At 40.9% G+C, this 22,271-nt stretch overlaps 1 protein-coding gene and 1 long non-coding RNA gene across 7 annotated transcripts in view; one reads left to right on the forward strand and one right to left on the reverse strand.

Moving 5' to 3' along the window:
• LOC121072842 overlaps window positions 1-22,271 on the forward strand; it is a 214,451-nt gene that overhangs the window by 36,365 nt on the left and 155,815 nt on the right. The gene's annotated exons all lie outside the window — the stretch shown is intronic.
• The window catches only part of RASGEF1A (RasGEF domain family member 1A), a 162,061-nt gene that overhangs the window by 31,955 nt on the left and 107,835 nt on the right, over window positions 1-22,271 (reverse strand). For 2 of the 5 annotated variants that reach the window (XM_040562992.1, XM_040562987.1), the window contains exon 2: window positions 18,579-18,693. The exons of 1 other annotated variant lie outside the window; for it this stretch is intronic. In XM_040562992.1, coding sequence (XP_040418926.1) covers window positions 18,579-18,620 — 42 coding nt within the window. In that variant the 5' untranslated portion in view covers window positions 18,621-18,693. Of the gene's footprint in view, window positions 1-17,323; window positions 17,554-18,578; window positions 18,694-22,271 lie in introns of those variants that run through there. 2 more of the 5 variants (XM_040562993.1, XM_040562988.1) reach the window with 1 other exon arrangement.

A 22,271-nucleotide genomic window follows, 5' to 3' on the forward strand; every position in this document is an offset into this window, starting at 1 on the left:
ATGGAACCCTAAAACATGATGGCCCTTTGTGGTCAGTTTTTGCACTGGATAAAACTGAGGACTGAACTGCTGGTGAACACCCTCTTACTATCTATGCATAAATGTTGAAAGTAAAACAAAAACAAACTATATATTTTTCTTCCATGAGTGAAATTAACTGAACAATTACTTAGTCTTCTGTTTTGCTAAAGGAGCTTGACATGAATTGGTCCAAGAATTAATATGACTGAGCTGCTGTGCCCAACCCTTTATGACAATGTCTGCATAAGAGAATAAATGTATGTGAACTACAAATAAAAGAGATTTATTCTCTCCCCGGAACTCACATTTTCCCTGTGCTCTGTATTGACCAGGTCACAAATCACATAACTGACAACAAATAAACAATGTGCGCCTTGAACTTTTTGGCTTTACCATTCGGGACTGGCAGTCATCCAAAAGTTAGCTATTACACAGGCTACCTAGTTACAGTAGTCTCCATATTCATAGGTTGTCTTTTTTGGTGAGACGGAACACTTAGTTATTTCACTGTCAGTACGATAATAATTTATCAAACTTGTTTCCCTTTCCTTTGCCTTTTCAAATTCATTGCACCAACACTAAAGATCTTTTGGGGAACTGTTTTTTTTTTTATTTGAATGTTATCATTTATATTCTTCCCTCCTATTTCCCCCCTCACCAGAATAAGGAGGATTGGATAGTATAAAACAAATCGAGTAAATTCAGGAGCCCTGTATGTTCTCTGGTGTGCCCGAGACTGAACCTTACTGCTGCTGTTTGCCTCGCTCCAGTGGTGAGAAACAGATGTCACTTAGCTAGCGACTTCAGAGGGGATTCCCCAGGCATGAACATGTGGGAAACATAAAGCTGATGTCGTTTCCCCGGAGGAAGCTTGTTCTTTCTTGTGCTCACTGGTGTTCCTCATCAGACAAAATTCTTGGTGAGTAAAGGCTGTACATGGCATGAGCAGAGCCTGTTTTACTCCTAGCTGTCTCCTAGCTCAGGTTTGGGGATTTTTTTAAACTTATCTGGACATTTGCTTTTTTAAATACTGTCATTTCAGTGGGGATGACAAATCTCCCTGAAATAAACAGTCATATCAGAGTCAGGAACTTGAGTTTGCATCTGTAATCTCTGTACAGTTCACAGCACACTCCCGTGATTGATGCAGCTTTCCTGACTACCTTTTTTCTCCAGAGCTAGACAAGCCAGAAATGGGTCCAGATCGTGGATGTGTCTGGGGAGACAAGCTATAGAGAGAGAGAGGCTGGGCTTGTGAAATGGGTAGCCATCTTTAAGAAATGGCTGCAATGCAAATAAATTTCATGAAGAATCATGAAGTGGTGTTTGGAAGAGTGGCTTCCACTAGTTTGGGAAAATATAGTTATCATCTCTGTTATTTAGTTCTTTCTCTGTAACCTTTCAAAACAAATTGACATCACTATACATGCAAAATATGAAATGTTATGTAAAACTCATGCTCATACAATCATGCACATTGCATGATAATAATGATAATAAACATAGCCAAAAGTAAGTTTTAAATTACTTTGGATAGCAAGAATGGAAGGGATTTTTTTCCATTCCTTCCCTTGTGCTGGTTTGTCTTCTGAACTAGTACATGGTTGCTTACTGTCTGAGTGAGACTTTAGCTGGTGGCATAAAAGTAAAAGCTTTGTATGCTTTTCTGTGCTATTGCAGATTTCCTGGACAGCCTTAATTTTCATAGTGGTAAGGGAATTTTGGTCAGACAGTACTCTTACATTTCTGTCAGATCTATATGCAGGAAACTGGTGTCCAGATGCCTTGCGTTCAAATGTAGCTATTTAAAAATAATGACTTAACTGTGTTGCAGTAGTGATTTATAACACTGAAAATCAGATTATTTTTCCTTGTGTAGGAGAATAATTCCTTATAAGCATTTCCTAGTTTGCTCTGTTCTCACTAGCTTCTCCCACAGGATATGTGCATGGCAAAGATGAGCTAGAAATTCTAAACTGACAAGCCATCCCGCTGGGAGTTAGTTGTGCTATAGATTTAACTGAAAGGGTATCAGGCAGCCTAATCCTGAAGTGAAAAATACAACTTGGTTCACATGAAGTGTTGCAAATGCATTAAGTTACTTGAATAGTGATCTTTTCAAATTCATGAATGAAATCTAGCCTAAATCTTAATCAGTGAGATGCAGAAACACTTTGTGTTCAACCTAAGTTTTTTATAGACACGAACTCCGCTTAACTGGAGACGCTATATTCCCTTTTATGTTTTTCTAAGAATGGTTATGAGCATAATATAGAACATTGTAGGCAAATTACTCCTGTGATTACACACCTGTCTGTTTCACATCACTGAGATATGTAGGCTGTACAATTCCTTGTTATATTCTACTTTGTGCAAGACAAGCCCAGAAAAGGAGATAAATGGCATTGTGCTTACTTCCGTGCTGCTTATTGGATCTGCTGTGTTTCATCGGCATAAAAATTGGGTGATGCAGGAGGAATTGCTGCATGCTCTTGTTAGAGGGGTAGGCATTTGACATCATCTACCATCTACGCCTGGTGACGTAAAGGAGGGTTTGCTCAAGTAGAACAGTTTGGTTCTGGGAAATGGAATTGAAATTTTAAGACAAAAGAGGAAAAGCACTCTGTACACTAATGGTTTGTATTGGTAGTTATTTTCCAAAGTAAATGAAAGCCTAGAATTGCCCTAGCATTACATGCTATTTGTGAAAAATATTTCATACTAGCTGGTACATTAACTAACTTTTGTAAGATGTACTACAAATTTGTTTGTTGAAATATGTTCTTTGTTGTTTTGTAATCCCCAGTGAGTCTGTTGACTGATACAATTTTTATTGTTGCTAAAGCTTGTTTACTGCTAATAAAACCTAGTGAATGTGGGATTGTTTTATACAATGACTTCATTTTTATGGTTTGCAAAACACTAGCAAACTTAAACTGAAGTCAGTGAAGGAAAGCAACACAGGATGTCAGCAAGGGCATCTGTAAATAACGGTACAGATAACTTTATACGTAAAACAAAGAAAAATAATCTCTTGCCTGTTGTCAGATACCCTTGTCAAAGATGTGTGGTCCTTATTGCTGACCATGCTCAAGTGGTAACCATTGCCTTACCAGAAAGGCTTCCTTCCAATTACTCAAAAAGAACATGAGGATGTGGGGTAATGAGTAGAAAACCAGGTTTCTTAGAATGCAAAACCAAAGAAGTACCTATATTTATCTTCTCATTCTACAGCCTGCACTCTCGTGATCATCTTCTGAGGTTCAATCTTTTTCACAAAGTCCACAAAGTAGAATTGCAATAATAGAAGGCGATGTTGGAATACCTACTGGACATCTATCTGGTACATAATGTAGACATCCAAGCAAGAACAGCTTATCTATCTAGAAGCTTTTCTACCTGGAAGTAGTTTATTCCTTACTTAAAATACTAGATTTTTAGGAAATCACTAAGTTTGCTGAAAGTAATGGAAAGAGACTGCTTAGCACCCTTTGAGGATCTGTCTCAGTGTATTGCAGTACTGGCTAAGGAACCTCTCAGGATACACCTTCTGACCAGGAAACAACTTCTAGCCTGCAGCGGCAAATGATAATAGGTCTGACTTGGTTATTTCTTCTGAAAAGCCACATAAAGAAGTTAGAGGAGGTTTCACTGGAAAGTTAGGCTTCCAGTTCTACTCTGAAAACATCAGAAGTGCATTTGAAAGCAATTTATAACCTGTCACAAAACTCTGTTTTGACATATGTTTTGTTAATTGAACTTCTGAGGATGTGCAATTCCAAACAGCTCTGTCTAAGGCAGCAGTGCTGCTTACCTATTTCACATATTCACCTATTTCACATATTCACAGGTAAGCTAAACTTTCATCTTTGTTCTACTCAGCATAGCTGTTTCCACTAAAACCTAATACATTATTCATAACTGCTTCTAATTTTGGCATAACTTTGAACTGGAGATAATTGGAATGTCTCCAATTGTCTCATACGTTCACACATCAAAGAGCGCGAAGTCGGCAAACAGCATTGTTCTTGCAGTGTATGTATGCGTGTGTTTTAAAGCATGAGGAGGTGCTTTTTTTGCTAGTGATGTTGGGACATTCCCGGTTCTTTCAAAAATAAATGACTTTTAAAAAATCACAATGGTCTCATTGGAGTGGTGACCTAGGTTACCGTGTCCAATGCTGCATAGCTGGGTCTTGGTCCAAAACTCCTTGTAGGCAACAGAACTAATTTAAGCAGGTTTTAGGTAAAGCCCCAAGTCAAGGTAGGTCATCAGAGTTACCTAATCACTCCTTTCCCTTTGGTGCTGCAAGACTGTTAGCAGGAATCATCAACACCTCCACGTATCTGTTATTTGTTTTTCTGCTGCATGCACCTGTTTCCTCCTTGCCTCTCTAAGCTCAGTCCAAATTCAGGTGGACTGGTGAGGAGCGCAGCGAGAATTGGAAGATATTTGCTTTTCAAGCTGCGGGATTTGCTGAGTGATCTGCTTGGTAGGAAGCAGAGTGTGAGGTCCTGCTTTGCCCAATTAGCCTTTGATGTGCAGAAAGTTTATGGCTTGAAATAGCACTTGTTGCCCAAGAAGCTGAGAAAGTAATCAGATGCATGGGTTCTCCTGCAGGCATGGGAGATAAACGAGCATCTGAAACTTTGGGGAGAGCAGGGCTTAGACCTGGGATAAGGATGGCTGCTTGAACTGCTTTGTGTTGTGCTTGGTTTGATTTTGATCACATCAAATGAAGGAAACTTGCAGAGGCTCAAGAACATTGTGTGCCTAATTCCTGTTTGAAGTTTTCTAAATATTTTATAAGTACAGTTGTTAAAACCTGACTCATTTATATGCTTCATACAACCTTACAAATGTTACAGCGCACCGTTGTCCTGCAAAGTAGTGGCAGTTACGAGCAGCCTCTCACTAGCATCTGCCTCCTAACATTTGCAATGTATGAAATGTTGAGAACTGGTTTGGGGGGATTATCATATTAAGCGCTCAAGTGCTCTACTGTATAATTTGTAATAACCCATATCATTATTTTCTACAATCATAAGTCACTATTTTCATCACTGAGGTAAATGGCCTCATCTTTTTTCATTACAATTTTTCCTTATAAACCATTTCTCTTAGTGATGACATGCTCAACTCTTAAAATCAGATTCTGTATGTATTTTGTTTTAAATGTGGACACAAACCGTCTCATTAATGTGCCTAGAAAAATAAAATTAAAAAAAAAAAACACAGATTTTGCTCATATTTTGTTACTCCCTAGATAATACTGTCTGTCAATGTGACTTAATATTCTACACACCTAGGACCTCCACCAAACTGAGATCATAGCACTCCAGACATCACAGCACTGAACCCCAAGTCAACACACACAGGCAGTCTTAGATTTATCTTGAACTTCCCATTCAGTTTCCCACCAAGATCTCTGCTCAGTTTAGAAAGTAATCAACAAAGTGATTGCAGACTGCAAGGGGCTGATATATCCTCCTTGGCAGCTGATAAAAGCTAGCAAAATGCTGTTTAAACTGAATTCACACATCTATAGACACCAGTAGCATTAGCAGATATAACTGAAAATTTAATCCCTTGCTTTATAAATGTACCACAGCTCTTCTCTGCACCTTTCATTTTTTTTCTTATTGTTGATAAATAAATAATAGAAAATTTTTTTTTTTTTTTTTCTTCCTTCCTTTACCAAGAATGGTTTTTACCATACCTTTTGGGCAGTAAAGTAATTGCTTAAAAGTCACCTACTTGTTTTTAGAAAATAGTTATTAATTAGCTAGGTTTACTTATTCCTATGTAGTACTTTGGTTTCTCATTTTGAGTCAAATGAGATCTTTTGCAATTGATTTTTGGAGCACTGAAGTGGTTAAAATGGAAAGGGAGGGATGTTTAATTATGCTCAACTGTTCTCAAGTATGCTTTTGAAAGTGGTAGCTTTAGTTTTTCTGTGACACTGTTTTAATTCGTGTAAATTGTGTGTCATCTTGGGTTTTATCAGACTTTGAGCTCAATCCTATATACACAAGCATCTGTAGGGCCACAGAGCTCTAGTAGTTAACAGTTCAGCTTTTCTTTGAGAGCTGTGTCTGAGAAGACTCTAACTTAGTGCACTGTTGTGTGCTAGCTGGGGAGCCGATGAGGTAAATCCATGCTGGTTTTATAAATGCAAATAAAATTGTATCCTCAGTTGGGTTTGCGAACTCTGGTCTGAGATGTAGTTTGGAATGTCACAGTAGGTTAAAATAATGTACAGTTTGTCTCTGGGGAGGACAATAACCATTCCCAGAAGTTCCCGTTATGGATTGGTCCAAATACTGAAATAGCTGAAGACTTTGGGCTTCAACAGATTTGGCTACAAGTGAGTGAGTTCAAAGCATTTTCTGTAGCTATATTGCTTTTGAAAGATTTGAATACTAAGTCAAACACTAATAACATTATACCTTGTAAAAGCATCAATTGGGCCTTTAAAATTGAATACATTACACTTTGCGTCACAAAGGAAGTACTGGAAGTACTTGTACTGCTGGTATAGTCATTATAATGACATTTCATATTATTTTTAATTTAGGCTCTTTTATGCCTTAAATATCTTAAAATCCATTGAGGCAATTATGCCCAAATTGTTTGAATATGTGACTTAAGATTCTGTCCTTCTAAAGTACACATCAGTGCTTAAACACGTTGCTCTGTTGCAGCTCACTTACAAGCAAGTAAATATCATGGACACGTGCAACAGGTGTGAATTTATTTCAAGTGTTTTTTGTAATTTTTTAATATAAAATTGTAACCTTTAACAGAAACAGCTATCTGGCATTACAATCCTCAGAACTGCAGTAGCTACTAATCTGTTCACATTCCTCATTGCTTTGAGGAGCATTCCTGTATATTTATGGCAAATGTCCCAGCACCATCTTTCATATCCTTTTTAGTGATAATGTGTGTTCAGCTTTCAGCTGCAGAGGACTAAAAGAGCATTTCAAGCCCACACATAGTCTGATGAGAGCTCACGGCTGTGCACAAGTCAGAACAGCAAGCTGCATGTTCCCTCTTGCAGCAGTGAAGATGATCAGGATTTTATTTATATATGTATATATTTAAACATTACTCAAATAGCTTGTGTCAACTAGGCAAAATCTGAAAATCAGCATTTTTCTCTTTTTAAGTTCAGTGCTAGCAGAATAACTGATTTGATAAAACTATGAGAAAGTAGGAGGCTGAGGGTGGATTGAAGATGCAGAGAAGTTTTCAGTGAACAGCAAGTAAAAAGTCAGCCTGGGCAAGGCATCACTTACCTTGTCAGTTTTTAACCTTCCCCCAGAGGCCCGTCCTGCAAATCCTTTCAAGTCCCATGTCCAGCTACCAGCGCTTTTGCTACCCATCTTTTCCTTCCCCTCCTCCGGCCATCGCCCCCCCTTCCCCCAGCTCCTCATTAAAAGGAAAGCTTCCAGGAGCTCTCGAGCAGCAGGCTCGCGCTTTCAATCAAAGGAGATTGCTGAATAGCCCTCCACTCGCAGAGAGCTCAGTGGATCCAGAGTCAGGGCCCCTTCATTAATGAGAAAGGAGTCTGTCCACCTTCTGAAACCTTTCAGCGGTCCCTGAGGCTGCCTCAACCACACAACTTGCATTTCTCATAAATTTCCCCCCTGTGGCCACAGTTCCGTTTCTCTCTTTCTCCCCTTCATCTCCTGAAAAGCAAACGCTCAAAGGTAATTTCCCTGCTCTTGCGCAAGTAGATCCCAAGGTTTCTGATCTTTATTTGCTCATTAGGAGGTGCCGCTTCAGGTTAATTCCCTCCTGTCCCTGGCCCCCAGACCCTTGGTTACCGTGAAAGCTCTTAGGGTAAATTAGTTGGGCTTAGAATTACAGACAAGGAAAATGAACGCTTGCGTCAGGCTCGCCAGGCGTGTGCACAGCACAGGTCCGAGCGCTTGTTTTGGCTCTCAGGCTCAGTGGTTTCCGCCCAGTCTTTTCACTCAAACCTCTTGTTTCAGTCCACACCCAAGGAGTTTTGTTTTGAGTTTTTAGGGGTTAGAATGAACCCTGAAAAATGAAATGCAAAGCTCCAAATGGAAGAGCTGCTGTTGTCTCTTTTGGTCCAAGCTATTTTGCCACCTAAAAATCATCCTTAGCTCCTGAAACTTTGCCCTGGTTTGGTAAAAACCTCACTAGCCTAACATGTTTCACACTTAAATGAATCACGATACCTGCTTGGTTTGGGGGGATTTATTAGCTGATTTTTTCCCCCCACTAATTCTTAATCATAAATATTAATCTGACCTCAGCACCCCACCACATCAGCAATTATATATATTGTCACGTGTTGTCAGAAATGGAAACTCAGTCTTTGTCAGGATTTCAAAACATATACGTATATTTTTACTATGACTGTGTCTAAACTATGTCTGTAATGTTAAAGGAACTGTTACTGTCAATGAGAGGACAAATCGGTGAGGAAAGGCATCATGTGTAACTTCTGTTGGCTGGGTCCCAAGATGCAAGGAGCAAGTACCCAGCTGTTATTCAGTGGATGATCTCATAAATAATACCTTAGCCTGGGGACCGGAGTTTTGTTAGCGCTGCTGTTATGGTCACATGCAAATGTAAATGACTTTGCCTGTAACAAGTATGCAGGAAGATGCTTTGTATGTGGGAATGTGAATTGATGAGGAACGCGTGCTCTATAGACTGGGTGTAGCTGACTATCAACTTAGGTTTTGATAGTGCCTTGACATCAGACAATTTAGTTCTTATAATATGCAAGCAGCTATGGTGAATGGCCAAATTCAGGCTTCTGTTGGTCTTTAGACCCATCCCACTCCAAGTTAACTTTTTCTGGTGTTATAGTGAATAACTTGCCATTTGTTTCCCTGGTGGAGTGAGGAGGAAAAAGTCATAATACGTAAGAAAGAGGAAATAATATTTTGATTGTTGAGCTGTATTTGTTATTTTATGTTAATAGTACGTACACCTTGAGGACAGAGTAACTGAAAGTGAAAATCTTAGTGAAAAGTACCTAGAATTCTTGAATTAAAAACAGATAACTTGTCAAAACAAGCTGCATGCAGTGAATATTTCCCTGGTAGAAAAGAACATCTAGAGGGTGTGCATCTGAGCTTCTGCGCCTGTGGTGTTAATTCCTGTGGGTGCTGACTGCTTGCTAATTTAAATAGCTCTTGTGAGTGCTCACAACCAGGGTTTGAGTTGCTTGCAGGACCTTTCTCTGCCTGGTATTTGTGTAAAAGAATGCCCTTTCACTCCCTGCCGTCCTTTCAAACCGAAGGAGTGAGCTGCGGCCTGCCGCTGCCGCCGCCTGCCTCCCTGGGGACTGTGTGCCCCTCAGCCGCCTGTACGCTGCCCTTTGCAAAACACGATGCATAAAACTCCTCTCTTGGCACTGCCAGCACATTGAAATAGACTTGCTGTTCCCCTGTACTCCAAGCAAGGTGCTGAGGCCGCGAGTGCCCACCCCCGGCTGGCATCGCTGTGGCAGCCGGCAGCCCCAGCCTGGTGTGTGGGCAGAGCCAGCAGGGACAGCGCACGGGGTGGAAGGAGAGCATGGGTGGCCCTGGCCTTTGACCCGCTGCCTCTTGCTTCCCAAACCCCAGCTTTCATCCCAGCATTCATCAACCATTTTGCAGTCTGTCTTGGCTTCCTCCTTCTGAAAGTGCAGAGGTTTTTCAGGCCCTGACAGTGCAGTGTTGTGCTTTTCTCAGGGTTTTTCCAGTTATCTCGCCATGAAGAACAAAACTCCTAGGCACAGCCGAAGCTCCTTATGGTAACTAAAACAGCACTGGTGTGTCTCAAGGATCCCTGACCCCCAGCGGTTCACAGAAGTGTGGTTAAAACTTGTTCTCCTATTTCAGTTTTCTAAGGGAAAAGGGTTCAGGCTCTTTTAAATTCTGTCCAGTAGAAACTGAACTAAATGTTACTGTTATCTCTATTCTATATTCTCACTCTTTTAGAATTGATTAAAACTCTTTTACTGCCATGTGGGCTGCTCTGGATTTTCAGGTTATCCTTTGAATTATATATGGTTGTGTTGGATCAGTTATCTGCTTGCTTTTTTATTACTCCTAAATTTGAGAAAGGGCTAACAGGGATCTTCAGGGGGGAAAGGCCTGTGTTTATTCACATGAACAGCTCTGCAAGGTGTGGTACTGCCATACAGGAAGGTCCTTGCTTAAACCAATCTAAAACTTGGGCTCTGCCAGCCTTTGCCTTCTGTTCTGCTGCTGCAGAGGTCAGCGAGTCAGGGGTCAGGGCATTCGCCAGTGACTGTGGTGCTGAACAGAGCCGCTAAGTGAGCGCACAGTGAGAGCTGGGCTCGCTGCTGCAGGGGCACGGGCCTGGAGGCCGCAGGACCCTCACGTCCTGGGTTGCGCCTGCTTGTGGCCTCTGTTGCCTTCGCCTCTGCTGGCCTCAGCTCCCTGAGAACAGACGTGGTCGTCAGGTTGTTGCTGCATGCTGAGGAAGTACCAAGCGGCTAGGGCAAGCTCTGATACCCAGAAAGTCTCTGAGATGTTATCTTTGTCCAGCAGTAGTTGAAGCTCTAAGTCCTGCCCTCGGCCTGCTGACAAGTCGCCCTTCCCTTCATTGCAAACCGCCCCTTAAGAAAGGAGCTGCGAGCGGCTTTCACAGTGCGGTTCTGAGTCACGATGCTGGAAGATGCCAAGCAGATGCAACGCCTGTCAATTTGCCATGACTGATTACCAAAGAGGTCTGCCTCGTGCAGATTCTCCACTTCTTTCATATGCTCGAGGACTGCCCAACTTCTTTGTTTACTTTATACTGTCTCATCTGCAATTAAAATGCGAGGATTCTGTTTTTGTAGAGATTTATCTAAATTAAGAGATCATTATTTATTTGTTTAGGCTGCACAAATCAAATTTGATGTTCTCATTCAAAGCAGAGACTCTTTTCTTCTGGGTGTCATTAGTCTACAGAAAAAGCCATTGCACTCTAATATAATTCCTGAACCATTAATTATGCTATTGTTTTGCAGGAGGCAAAGTTTTAGTTGCTTCTAGTCTGTTCTTTAAACATCAGCTATTTATTTACTGTGCATCCTTACGCTTCCCTGAAGGCCTTCAGGATGAAATGTGTGAGGCTGCTGCTTCCCTGTCCCAACTGCCCCCTCCCTGCAAGCAGCACGGACTTGCTCTTCTCATTGCAAATAAATATCAAAGTGATCCGTATGTGTTACTCAGCACTATCTCTGCAGGCATCGTCAGCACATGAGATAAATAATGCTATCCAAGATGCATTATGGCTGTTCTTCCAGATTATTCTCAAAAAATCCAGTTTGGCTAAAATGATTGTACGTGTTACCGAGAGACTTGTGTTACAAGGTTAAAGCTTCAGTTGCTCTGCACTGTAAGGCCATCTGTGTCTTGCATAAAAAATGAGCGGCATTCATCCCCGTTATTGCTTGGTGGCAGGAACAGTAATGGGATGCCCGTTGTTGATGGTGAGCATGTAGTCTCTGAAAGCAAATTAAATTTTGGCCAGACTATTCCTAGCATGTGTTTTCCTAACTTTTTGCCCTTTGGTGGCTAAATCGTATTGGGTTTGTGTTTTGTGAATTGTTTTTATTACATTTTAAGGCCTGTTTCTCATTTTAAAAAGAATTAAAACTTGTATCAGAAAATCAGATTTATTTTCAGCATTTCAAATCTGGTATTTTTCACTGTCAGTTTCCTAACCTATTTCCTTCCTCAAGAGACTTAAATATATGAACTTCTAAATACAGAGATGTGCACTTTTTCTTTTCTTCTCCTGTTTCTTTTCTTTTCAAGGGATTTTTTTTAGTGCCCGTGAGGCTGGAACTCTGGAGATTTCAAGCCTCTTTCATCCTCCAAAGTGTAAGCACTTTCAAAGAAGTGGGTTCCTGTACAGTTCTTTTCATGTGCTCTGCTGTACTCTTTAAGCTCGACTTGCAAGCTCTCTCTGCAGGTGAGAAGGGAGCATGGGCCAGAGACATGTTTACACCTTGGACTGTGTGCAGCAGAAATGGTCACTGGGGAGAGGAGGGCACCCCACACAAGTGAGCTGCTCGTAGTCCAGAAGAATGACATTGCTTTTTGCATCTCCACCCTCTTTTTCTGGCTTCCTTCTGAAGTATGCTAGTAGCAAATTGATGCAGCGGAGTGCCAGCTGAGTTGTAGGGTGCCTTAGCTTTCTGTTATTGTAGTGGAAAGCCCCATTAGAAACTGTCAAACAGAACCAACTACGTCAAGTCCATTTCTGGTGTAGTCTGTGATCTACAAACCCAAACTGCAAAAGCCATCAGTCTGCCTTCAACTAACATTTCTCATTCCTGGGATGCAGACCCCCAACTGGCAGGAGCAGCTCTGTCAAGGCTGAGTGCGTGGTTCCAGCCTGACCTGCCCACACAGACCAGCAGAGGGGTGGGCAAGGAGTGGGGATAGATCCTGCTCTCGTAACCAGACCCAGCAGTGGTGATGAGGAGGCCAGAGACTGATAGGGAAGGAATGGAATTAAGAATGGGACACAAGACAGCATGTCCAGGTTAGCATGGAGAAGAGGATGAGGCAGGGAGAGGGGAGCATGCTGTGAGGGGAACGGCAGGAGAAATGGATGAGCTGGGGAAGGATTGCGTGTAAGGAGCGGATGCGGAAAAGAGGATGACGAAGTAGGCCATTTAAACCTTGTCAGAACAACTTCTCTCCACCCACACATCAGCCTGTTTCTTTCTCAGAGGAGAGAAAGGTGCTTCCCATGTCAATTTGAATGAAGAGTTTCAAGACAATGTCCTCTTAGATTGTGGATCTATTCTGCACAAAAATAAATGACTGTTTAAAATGTACAACAAAAAAAGAATGTTAAAATTATGTACTGTATCAAGGGACGGTCACTTTCCTTTTGGTCTACACTCAGAAAATTTTTGATGTATAACTTTTAAGGGGTGCGGCTGCTTTACTGCTTTTGTTTAAAAGTGAGAGCAAAGGTGTAAGTGGAACACGTTTAGTATAATTAGAGAATATTGTCTGACAATTCAGGAGAGGATCTTCCGAACGTATTTCTTTGGGACATAACCTGTACCCTTTTCAGGAAAACTCTAATTCTGGCTGAAACCACCCTGCAAAGTTTTCAGCCCTTAAAGTGGAAAAAATTGACCCCCTATCTGTCACCAGGCAATTCTTAGAAGTTTGGTTCTTTCATATTCTTAGGGTGCAAACCATAGTTTGAGGATGTGAAGGCTTTCACAGAATCTTAATTGAGGTCTGCACAGTAATAACAGGCAAGATTCTGCAAAGCAGTTGTTTGAGCTTCTTGAAGATTTAATATTAGTTTAATATTAATATAAAAAAAATCTAGGATTTTATTAAGAAAAGTTATGCTCCTTCTTTCTGAGTGAAAAAAAGTACGACCAGGTTAAGAACAGGGCAAAACAATTTCTTGGACTTAATTTTGAAGAAAGTTTAACAGTTTTGAAAAGGATCAAAATAGCAACCTGAAACATGTACTGTCACAGGTACATTGAGATTGCAAAGTTTTATGTAGAGGAAAATCCCAGGTTTCTTTTTTCTCTTCCCCCCCCCCCCCCCACTCCCATGGAAATAAAATAAATGCAGGATCTAGCTGTAACACCCTGTTATGTTAAACATAACAGTGCACAATGCTTGGTCTGCTTCATGTTGCTGCATCCTTCAGAGTGTGCAGAAGTCGCTCTGGACAGTGGTGGTCCACAGCAGGCTGTCTCTCAGCTAGTCTCAGGCTCTGTTACAGAGCATGACGGGTGTACTGCAATTTCCCCGCTGCAGATAGGAATGTTTATTTTACTTACAGGGTGCTAACTGTTTAGCTGTGGTATTTTGTACAGCGGTATGAAGATCATGAGAAGGGAACGCTTGGAAGAAAGGAAAAACGAAACCATCGTGGTGCTGTCACAGGAGTGGATGTTACATGTGGGAGGTAAAGGCGTGGGGAAAAGGGATGACATTTACTGAACTTATTGCTCAGGCTCTTTGTAGTTCAGACGTGTCTGCTGATGGTATTTATAAGGGTAGCCCCCGTGTGAAAGGGAAGAAAAAATGATCTCATGCTTAAAAAGGAAAAATAAAAAATCTTTCTCTGGTATCCATGCTGTCTAAAACATGAAGCATATTTAGCAATTCAAAGTAGTCCTTTGTGCCTTCTGAACTGTCAAATCTGCCACATACAAAGGCTACATCAATGAAAGGGTGTGTGTTACATTAGAAATATTTAATGACAGTAAGTAAAGCCTGTTGAAAACATGAGAACAGACGTAAGGGTGCTTAGCTGTGTGCTGCTGGGCTTAACTGGGTGCCGTACAGCTCAGTTGCACAATTCTTCAAGCTGAAACATCACCAGCTATGCTGTGTGCTGTGTAATATCTACAACTGAACGTCCTGCAGAAGACAAATGATACGCTATAAAGCTCCACAGAGAGAGCACCTAGTGCTTTTTATTTGCTTTTTTAAAGTTTGGTGGGTAAAATGAGCGAGGCAGCACTTTGTTATTAATATTTACTCCAGTGAATGAAGGAAAAATATTTAATGTGTCATTCTGATGCTATTAAGCTCCCAAAAGCTAACTACTGTGAAAGGGATGCTAACATAATATTTAGTTGTCTAGTTGGGGATTAATGGATTAGGATGCATAGTTAGTAAAAATCAGCACTTGTCACACCGATGTCAGTCCCATGAGCTGTAACCATCTTGAACATCTCTGTTGTTGTAGTAGTTTTCAATTCTGTTTCCCACTCCACAAAATTTCCCTAGAGATGCGATGGGTCAGCAGCAGGCCAAAGATGGGCTTCAGACCTAATCTAATCAATATTGTGACAAATGTAACGAAAGCAGCTGTGTCACCTTGGAATCCCAGCGCATTTTGTCAGCTCTGCTCTTAATGGGATGTGACAGCGAGGTTGATCTGTGCCTCCTTAGGATAGGAGAGAAGTTGTGCAAGGGCTTGTGCAAGGGCTTGTGCAAGGATGGCTTTGTCACAAAAGGGTAATCCATCTCCATTTAGATCGCAGTTAAAGGTTGAAACTAAAGGTTTCCTTACTTACGCCTCAAACATCAAATAGCTATTTTAATAACCCTCATTTTCATGTAAACAGTTTATGTTTTTATTAATCTTTCAGCTCCTCTAACATGTCATCTGTATTAGAAGAGGTGGTAAGGTTCTGAAATTGGCTTCATGAATTAGAAAGCAGTAGTCACTGGCCTCATATGTATTCCAGGCAGAGCACTTTAACTTTGGTCCTCTGTAATGGCTCTATTTTATTGTGAATTGCCTCTTTTTGCTATCACATGCAATTAGATTACTTGTTCCACCAGTTGCTCATAAATTTAGCTGCCTGGTTTCTTCCCTTTGCTACCTTGGTCATCTTCAGTGATGCATTCTAGTGTGCAATCTCAAAATCTTGTGCTTTTCTAGTTTTGAGATGATGGCTTTGCTAAAGATTGTTTTTATGATAACCTCACTCTCTGTGCTTAGGGTTTTTTATATTGTTATCAAATCTGACCATTTCTACCTCCATTTTTAATCAGCCTAGTATCTCTGCCCTGCTGGGTCTGCCGAGCCCCTTCCTATTTTGACTCATGTTGTCTGTTGTCTTTATGGTTTCTCTGTTCTTACATGTCCATATACTGTGATGCTCCTGTACCAGGTTATTCTCAAGGTGTTTGGTTGCTCTGTCCCTTTGGCCTTAACTTTCCACTGCAGGATGAGGGGCAATTAGTGTTAAAATGGTCTCGTGCAGAAATCTTGTGAATTTGTAGTTTCGATATCTACAGGCTTACAGATCGATTACTATCATAGCAATTACTGTTGGTCAAGAAGCTCTCATATCTTATTCTTTTCCCTTGGGGAGATGACCTTTAAAGTATCTTGTGAAAATTTACCGTTCTTCTCTACACATTGTATTTTAACACGAAAAATAATATTGCTTGTCCTTTAACTTGAGATTCAGAAACAGCTTACTCTTATTTTCAATTACTAAAGTTTTCTGTGTGAGGATTTCCATAAATTGCCTTGATGTGTAAATAGTGGAGCAAAGCTGCCTTATACTTTTTACTAATCCTGCAATTACGTTGCTGTAGAGCCTTTTTACTTTCCTTAATATGAAACTAAACCCTCCTCTCACCTACTCCTTTACACAACCAGTGCAATAAGAATTATGGACATGACAGCTAAATCCAGCTCTTAAATCCCAGGCATAGTAGCTATTAGTATTGCTGCTCACTGTTTCTCTCTAATAAGCTATAAGCAGTCCAATATCTTATTAGTTAATTTGAAAATCGTTTCTCAAGGGATTGCATGGCTTATGTGCATCAGGTCCCTACCAATCCACTTAAAGCTTAAATTCATCGGACTGAGAAACTCCACGTGGGATTTTGCTGGCTGCAGCAGAACCATCCCCTTGTAAAGCACTAGGATAGCATTTTTGGTCTAGCAGAAGTTGCACTGCAAACACCCCCTGAACAACATCTTCTGGGGATGGTAATTCTCACATCTGAAAATAAGAGCTCTCACTTTCTAATTGTTTTCATTTTATTGTATGAAAACCTGCTACATTTTGGTCTTAAGGAAAGTATTTGATTGTAGTACCTAACAGAAGGATTACTTTGTTGCTTGTTATTGCTCTTCATTTGTTTAATTAATTAACCAGAGGAAAAAGTGGGACTGAGAATGAAGTCTTTGCCCCAACATACCTAACTCTGACTTGAATATCTGAAACCTGCTGGTTGATGCTCCGGGTCTGGGATGGGTGGACCCCCGAAGGTAAATTGAAGCACCCCTGGGAGCTGAACACCCCTTGAGGTACTGCCTGGCTTCAAACCTGCCTGCCCAATTCTGACCCACTGCACTTGGTGAACGTCTGTTCACACCACTCCTTGTGTCTTTTCTGGTATCCCACACTGGCAGCAAGAGGAAGAAATACTCATGTACCGCAGTAGCATGAAATATCAACCACTGTTTCCATTTTTCCACAACAGTATTGCACAAAGCCAATGCCACATAATCCTTACAGACTCCCTTCACCAAGGGTCCCTTCCGACCTGAATCATTCTGTGATTACATACGATTCAAGCATGATGTAACACACAGAACCACCAGTGAATATACAAACTGCATCACATTTTTAAACATGCTTTCCCTGTACCATCGTATTAAACACTTGCATGCACAGCTAGCTGCCCAAGAACTTGCTGTCATCACTGCAGGAGCAGGATCTGCTCCCACCCTCATTTTCCCAGAGACGTGTGCGTCCCCTGTAAGGGGAGCACTGTGCCAAACTTACCGGGGTCTGCAGGAGCATCTCTGCTCACAGCTGGGCCTCTGCTGGTGCCCGAGGCCCTCCCTGCCGTGCCGCCGCTCTGTGTCCCCTCTGCGCTCAGGCAGAGCGTGCTGGCTGTGGTGGGTGCTGTGGTTTCCATGCCAGTTATACCCCAGGAAAACTGAAAGTGCTGCCGAGGGTTGCGCACGAGAGGAAACTCTGACGGCCCCGGCCTTCCACTACGTAGGTGTCATGTGCTGCAGCTGGTGATGGCTGGGCTGGGAACTTCCACGCTGGCCTCAGCCTCCCTTGAACTCCAGCCAAGCCACAGCTGCTCTACTATCTGCCCTGCACATAGGTCCGTAGGAGTTCATATGCTGGGTAGGGCAGAGTATCGATGTGGTCAAGGAGAGGAAGAAGGTTTGGGGCAGGAATTTCTGTTTGGCCCACTGCTAATATCATTGCTGCTAGAATCTCTCTGGCTTTGGTTTGGTTTGGTGTGATTTTAGAGCAACATTTCCGAGATGTTTCAATTTGATTATCTTTAGGGGGAACACACAAAATTCCTACACATGTATCTGGCAATTAGTTGCAGTATTTCCCATGGAAATCTGGCAGCTAGGAACCAACACTCTAGAATTAAGCTTGTTGGGATTTTTTTTTTTTTCAAAATCAATTTTCAGTTGACCATTCTTTGTACTTAATTTTTGCCCAGTAATATCTGCAGTATGCCCAGTACTTTTCAGAAGCTCAGTTAAATCATGCAGAAACAATACTAGATGTACTTTGATGGAAACCTGAATGGGTTTCCTGCGTGGTATTGCATCTTTGCTAAATAAAATAATAACAAAGAACGAATTCTCTGTATACATATATGTCCACATTGTGAATTATTGCAAGAAGAGGCAAAGCAGAAAATAGCAAAAATAATTTTCTATATAGGTGGTGCTAGTTTGTAGTTAATGATGGCATGCTATTGGCTTTGTTGTTGTTTTTTATTTGTGTTGGATTTTGTATAGAGATATAGAAATAAGTATGTAGAAATAAGGAAAATGGGGAAACTGGGAAATTGTCATAGGAAATGAGGAAGAAGGTCCAAAGGTGATTGCTGAAGAGGATGGCATAATTTATGGAATTGGATGGAATTATTGAAGTATAAGACTGCCCAATATGACTTCTGAACAAAATAAGTCTCTAACTAGAAATTAGCCTACGCTAGTGCTTTCACATATGAAAGAAACTTTTACATAAAAATCATAAGAAGTAAAATAATACTTACTTTGCATTTCTTTACAGCAGCATTGCACAGTGGTTCTGCCATCCAGCCTTTCCCAGTGGGTGGACTTCCAGCTATTTCACTCTATGATTTTTGTCATGTGTCTTGCCTCCTTCCCCTTAAAATGAGGGGTGCAATGGATTACTATTCAGAACAGACTGTTATTTTAAACTGAAAATGCATTCTAGAACCAGAATAAGATCTGACGTGTAGCTTTAAAGAGGTGAGGTTCATAAGAAGGAGGAAATAGCACAAATTCTGGTATAGCAAAAAAAGGGATAAAGGCAGAATTTCAGATGCTAGGTGAAGAGAAATAGGAAAGGAATTGGGAGCATGTTTGGGGTAAAAATAATGCCTCCCACCGCCCCTGAAAAACAAAACAAAACACCACCAACAAAACACCCTAGTCTTGTAATAGTCCGTGAAAAACATTATCTAGAATAAAATCAATAATATTTACATTGTTAAATTGACTGGTTATAAAAGTATGTGCTGAAAAGTGTTTAATAAAAGCTTTGGAATTTAAAATTCTGTTCCTTAGCATGGTTATGGTGATAGAAGAATTATAAATCTTTCTTCTTGAGAAGTACTATGGCAGCACAAAGGGAAGTGACAACACAATCATATCTCATCAGAATGATGGGTAAATCATTGACTATATATTTTTAATATCTACTAAACTGTCTTCAATGTGACATAAAAATAAAGATACAAAGAAACTGGCAACCATTCTCTTGACACCTAAGATAAAATGTACTGAAGAGAATCCAAATTTGAGCACACAGTATTCAGAGATAATTTGCCACAGGCCAATTTTGGAGCAGAGTCCCATAGGCTTTTAGTAGGACTTGGGTTTTCTTCTTCTTTTCTTTTTTTTTTTTTTCTTCTCTACAGGAAATTCATTGTTGCTGAATTACTAAGGTGAATTTGAAGTTGTGATTCTGAGTTGGGTGCTGTTGTTTGTGGCTTTAAGGCTTTTTATTTTTATTTATTTTTATTTTTTCCTCAAAATGAAATTAAAATAGCTTAGCTTTAAGAAAGACATGACGAAAGAGGGGGAAAAAAAGCTCAATTTACTTCTGTGTCAGAGTAATCTCAGTTTTTTTGCCTTTTTTTTAGGGATAACCTTTTCTTTTGTCCTCTCCTGATCCAAATAACTGACAGCAACTGAATTGCTGTGGCTGAAAAATTAAAATTTCCCTTCTTAAGGAAGCACAGCTAGGAAAATGTGTTTTAACATCATTTATTTTTAAGTAGGGCACAAACTGGTTGTGCCTATAGCTGCAACCACTGAAAAGGGAGATTGAGGGCTGCTGTCAGATGATCCCTGTTGTGCCTATGATGTGCCTGTTGTATGCGTGGTCCTTACTGGTACTGAGTGCACATTTGCTCATATTAATATAAGGGTTTAATGCTGTGGTAGTGACTTGGCAGCCATAAGAAACTAAGGACAAAATCTTCATACACTTGCACCTTCAAGCCTGAATGTTTCACAGCAGTTCGATGTCACCAATTAATTTTGCTTTCAAGTAGTACTTGTTCGACCTCCTTTACTTCAAACCAACTGTTGCAAAAATTCTAGGGCTCCTGTGGTCTCAATTTTGGCAATTTTAATCCAAAGTAACTCTCTGGTTTCAAAACAAAACGTTATTTCTTTGATTTTCATTATCCAAACATAAGGAAATATAGGAAGTAAGCAAGTAATTAGAAAAATGCAATTTTGAGTTTGACGTAATGTATTGTTCTGTTACTTTTATATGACGCAAGGGTTCTCCTTGTTAAAAAGATCAGTGAAAAAATGCTGCTCCAATTCCATGCTGATAGCTGCAGATTTTGCCTGAAACTGAAGTGAAAATGTTGTTTTGATTGCAGTACTTCAAAAAATAAAATAAAAATCAATGAATAACTATGTTCCTGATTCGGGGGAGCTTCTCTAAGGACTTTGAGGATGAGGATGACTCCATACAGGTAACTGAGAGATCTGCTGGCAGGCCTCTCTAAGCCCGGCTGCAGAAGCTATCAGAACCTAACACAGTTAAGAGCCCACATCTGTATTTAGGTTGCATTATTAGTAAGTACAGTTTCTGGGAAACCAGCTATGTTTGTGCAGCTGCCTTGTCAAGATTTCTCATTCAGTAAAGCCTGCAGTGCTGTAATGCCACACGTACGGACTTCCCGTGGAAGGGCAGCTCTCGCTTTTCCTGCCTACTTGTGAGGATGACAAAAAGCCTAGAGCAGGACCTATTGCCTGAGAATCAGAGAAAACCTCATAACACCGTAGCCTAAATGGGATCCACGTGAAGTTCCTGACCTTCAGCCCTAGTGAGATGTGACCTGCTGTAGTTGCTGAGTTATGAACTGGGCACATGCGTGGCTGCGATCCACACTTGCTCTATCTTTTCTTACCGTACTTCTCACAACCATGTCTCACCCCTGAAAACACTGGATGGGGCTCGGTTTTGAAGGAAGCTGGGTTGCCCATATAGGGTTAAGCCAGGCTGTGACTTCAAAAAACGCAGGCAGCCAGCTTCCCTTTTTGTAAAGAGAGCAGCTTCCTGCCAGCCCCAGACTGCAGTACAGCCCTGTGCGGAGCATGGAAACCCCCATCCCCCTCAGTGCTATGTAGTGGAACCTACAGCAAGTGTAAAAACACAACAAACGGCGCGTTTATTTTTGGAGAAGTGGGAAACTGCTGTGGGAGTGAAAATTTCTTGGTTTTTTTTTTTTTTTTTTTCCTCATCATCCACCCACTTACTTGAATATAGTTGTTTTGGGGAAAGGACCAAAAAAAAAGAGAAGCTAATAAAGTCCCAAAGAAATTGTTGAATTTTGGGGGATGTTTTTGAAGAACTGAAGATCATACTTGGTATTAGAGAATACAATAGTGATGTCCCTTATGCTCCATCTTCCTTCCTGAGATATTATGATGACAAGATAAAAAAAATAATTTCCCAAATACAGTTTTTAAATGTCCTAGCGCTACTTATTGCTGAGAGCAAACAGTTGCATTTTTTCCTAATATAAAAGACCCATACATGCTGCAGGCTTAAAATCAGAAGAGCTTTACTTCCCAAGAAATCTGTTAGAATCATGTAGAACAAAAGAGGTGCCTTTTGGAGGCAGGTTGTGATTAATGCGTCGAGTTGCAATCACAGAGATAGCCTTCGTTTGTCATTGGAGGTGACTGCCTTTGGGAGGAGATGCTTCTTTTTCCCTCTGTTTGCGTGTGCGAAGGTCGGCTCCAAGTGCTTGGCAGCAGAGTCCCTGTCTGAATGTTACTCTTGCAGTTTGGTTTTGATGGAGTGTTATCTTTAAGCAATGTCAAGGCCACAACAACGTATGAATATAGATTTCTTTTCACTTCTTTGTACCTGCATAGTGTCTGTATTTTGACTTATAGTTCGTTAAGCTGATAAAAGTTGTCTTGGTGTCACCTCCTGCTCAGTACCGGTTTGTTTTTGTCACTCAGCACCATTGACTCTGCTGTTAGCAAAATGGAAAGAAGGCAAAGCTTTACAAAGGGATGGTGAATCCATGGAGCTTAACACTTTTGTGTTCCATACTAGTTGAGGACGGTGAGTAGCTGGTTAGCAAAAGATATATAGTTTGATGTGTAGGAAGCTGTCATGGTATGGGTTCTTGGAAAGTCCATCAGGTTGAGGGATGGAGAGGTCACAGAACACAGTGCCGAGACGT

Source organism: Cygnus olor, chromosome 7 (assembly GCF_009769625.2).
Source record: "Cygnus olor isolate bCygOlo1 chromosome 7, bCygOlo1.pri.v2, whole genome shotgun sequence".
Taxonomy (NCBI): domain Eukaryota; kingdom Metazoa; phylum Chordata; class Aves; order Anseriformes; family Anatidae; genus Cygnus; species Cygnus olor.